At 29.7% G+C, this 3665-nt stretch overlaps 1 protein-coding gene across 1 annotated transcript; it reads right to left on the bottom strand.

Moving 5' to 3' along the window:
* Positions 1 to 270: 270 nt before the first annotated feature.
* Positions 271 to 1329, bottom strand: LOC124935368 (MYB-like transcription factor EOBII). Its single transcript, XM_047475805.1, has 3 exons — positions 1115 to 1329; positions 914 to 1043; positions 271 to 817 (listed from the first exon to the last, which is right to left on the bottom strand). The coding sequence occupies exons 1-3, from the start codon at positions 1275 to 1277 to the stop codon at positions 271 to 273; spliced, it is 840 nt and encodes a 279-aa protein (XP_047331761.1). The 5' UTR covers positions 1278 to 1329.
* Between the last annotated feature and the right edge of the window lie 2336 nt (positions 1330 to 3665).

Genomic DNA, 3665 nt, shown 5'->3' on the forward strand with positions numbered 1-3665 from the left:
CACACTTTTCATGAACACACAAATTTTCTGGTCACAATTAATTTGGAAATATAAAACAACCAATAGAAAATGTACACTAGGAAACAAAATTGAAAGAAAGGTACAAAGTTGAAAATCACATTATTGCATTATTGGCATTGATTGTAGACTGATACATGTGCTAGTTAGTTCTAGATCAATAATATAAATATATTATATATATGTTATCCTTTTTTTTAAGGAAAACTTTATTAATATTGTATTAAAGCAAACAAAAATATATCACTTCAATTACCACAATTTGTCTATGCACCATAACGCATCACCGGTCATGCCAATGATGTCATCACCCATCCAATTAGGATATGCCATCTGATCATTCGGGTTCGAAAGATGGTTGTGATAACCGAACATGTTGATTGGGTCGAGGCAGTTGCTAGTACTAATGTTTTCATATAAATTGTCATTTAAAGTAACATTATTGTTATAACAAGATTCAATCATATGAAATTCGGACGACATCGGGCTTTTACCGGTTACAAAGTCTTCTACGATGTGTTTGGTTGAATATATAATTTTTTCTGAGTTCATGTTTGAAGAAGTTACCAAAGAAAAGGACGAAGATTGTGGTGATGGATGAGACGAACAAGATGTTGACGTTGACGATTGTTCCATCTTCTTCAACTTAGGAATAGAACCACTTGTATTTTTTTCTAGAGACTTTTGGCCATCGAACTTGATTTTAGGTTGGCGGACATATTTTTGCACTCGTGTTCTCCAATAATTTTTGATCTCATTATCGGTTCGTCCTGGCAAATGTTGTGCAATCTTTGACCATCTAATAAACAAAATAATTGTTACCGGTCATTCTATTCATTAGAAAAAGTAGAAGAGTAATAAATACACATGGTTGGTTGGTTTAGTAATTATGTACCTGTTACCCCACAAGGAATGAAGTTCAAGAATCAAGAGCTGCTCTTCAATGGTAAGATTTCCTCGTTTAATATTAGGTTTTAAGTAATTCAACCATCTTAATCTACAACTTCTCCCGGTTCTCATCAACCCTATGAAAGTTCGAGTAAGAGCGAAATAGCAAAATCAAAAGTCAAAGAAAATGGTATAACAAAAGAAATACCGACACGTTTGGCCAACCAATTCCAGTGGCCTTCGCCGTGACAAGATATGTACTGCGTGAGAAGATTGTCTTCCTCGGGACTCCATGGCCCTCTTCTGAGCTCAACATCTCCTTCATCCATGGAATTGAAATTGCATTTGTTCTGAGTTTTGATTTGTATCATGATGGCTTTCTTTACTCACTTAGGAAGGGAGAAATGCAAGAATGGATGGGACAACGGATGGAGATGAATATAGTTTTTTTTACATCTTGCCAAGTTATGAAAAGCAAAGAAAGATGATTTATATAAATTTTTGGAGACCCAAAATGATTTATTAATTAAAAAAAAATTAGAATTCATGTAATTAAGCCTTGTTTGATATAGGGTATATATTGTGAATAATGAACTTATTTGTGCAAATAATCTTAATTATTTTATATATAGTTTCATTGTCTGACTTATGCAAATTACATTAATAGTGATCAAGTTAAGATCCTCGACAAGATTATTAGAAAGTTGAGAGAAACATAAAATCAACTGCTAAAATTCATTGTTATATGATCAAAGAAAAGATCGATTATGCCTCAGCCAAGGTCAATAAGATCTGTGTCGATCAAAATTATGTGCTTTAGTTGATTACTCTTTTTTTATTATGTTTGTTTAGGTCTTTTGAGTTTTGATTTGATTGTATGATTTTTAAAACTATTTAGGTCATAAATTGTACTGAATTAGTGTTTAATATAATTTTTTTTTTGTGTTCTCCACAAATTATGGACCAATGACATATAGTTTATTGAATATAACTTTTTTTGGAAATAAATTTTAAGAATAAAATTCTTATTTTCTTTACTTGATTAAGTGAGTATTTATTTAATTATTATAGTAAACATATAAATAAATATTAAGATGTAAATTATTTTATTTAATTAATAATACATATTAAATTATAAGCATTTTTTTTAAATGTCCATGTATATTAAAAATGAAAAAAAATTGTTTAAGTCAAACGACAAAATATGACATTAAAAAAGAAAAAAAAAAGAAAAAACGGTAATCAATAAATTATCGAGCTCGTAAATCCTCGAGAAGAACGATTAACTATCCGAAAGACTCTACTACCTTTTCTAAACGAATCTCAGAAAGCGTCGTAATAATAATATTATGAATGATACGTATCAGAAGACTACGATTATTGAAAGTTCGACGATATCTCTCCAATCAGATAGTTGACCAAATTGGGATGATAACCCAACTATGTAGGCCTGCCATATCAGACACATCAATTCAAACATCCCAACAACTATCTAATCGGTTCTAACAATTCTGGTTAAACGATTTGATTTTCGATTGAACAATTTTTCTAGCGGTTTAACCAATAATAATTTAATCATATATATTTATATTAGTTATTTGTGTAAATATTAGATATATTATAAATAATATTTAATAATATATATATATATATTATAGTTATTTTTAAATTTTAAATTATAATTTGTATAGAATTGTTTAAAAAAATATAATTTATATGAATATTAGTTTAAAAATGGAGACTTTCAAAATATATTATATTATTACAAAAATATAATATATTATAACATATTTCTAAATATGTCTATGAAATATTTTATAATATATTATAACAATAATATAATATATTATAACATAATAAAAAAAATTGAAGAATAGTATAATAGTACGATGCAAAAGACGATTTTGAAAAAAACATTTAATAAGTTAATACTTAATTTAAAAAATTGAATTATCGGTTCACGGTAAACTGATTAGCCGACCAGAACTAGTAGAACAAAAACCGGTAAAATCGATACCAATATTGATCGGTTAACCGATTTGAAAAATAAGAGGTAAAATCGGATTTAACCGAAACCGTTTAACCGGTTAACCGACCGATTGAACACCCCTAAAGCCTGTCATATCAGCCGCATCAATCCAAACTTCCGAATACTATCCAAAAACTCAGGCATCACCCAATGAATCCCAGTAATACTCCACAAAAGACTCCAAATACTAGTCAAGTAGGTGAGTTTCCGATTCAACATCTTCGTGACACAAACGACTAACCATAAAACAACATTTTTCATGCACATATTCTCCGTTAGAATTCAAACGTGAATAATGCTCCATCCAAAAAACGAGATCTTGGATGAAATCTTTGACTTCCAAAGTTTTTTCCCAACAAATATTATATGGAATCATCTTAGCGAATAACTTGTAGCAATGCCCCACATGGAAACTGTTCATATCTTGCCAACGCATAACGTCTTGTTCAGACAGTGACAAAGAAAAAACATCATTTTTATGAGACGAACTCTCCATAATGTTTAATATCCTTTTATATATAATTCGGCTAAAGAAACCACCATATCAATGAATCATTCCCACGATGAATCTAGTTTACTCACGAAATTGTTTCTCCAAATGTTACATACCACTAGATAATTAGATATTTTTGTGAACCAACTAGACCAATCGTAATCATACTTACATTTGATCATCGATGCCCAAAGATTATTCGATTCCGTGACAAATTTACAACACCATTTTTATAGA

This window comes from Impatiens glandulifera, chromosome 4 (genome assembly GCF_907164915.1).
Source record: "Impatiens glandulifera chromosome 4, dImpGla2.1, whole genome shotgun sequence".
Lineage (NCBI taxonomy): Eukaryota > Viridiplantae > Streptophyta > Magnoliopsida > Ericales > Balsaminaceae > Impatiens > Impatiens glandulifera.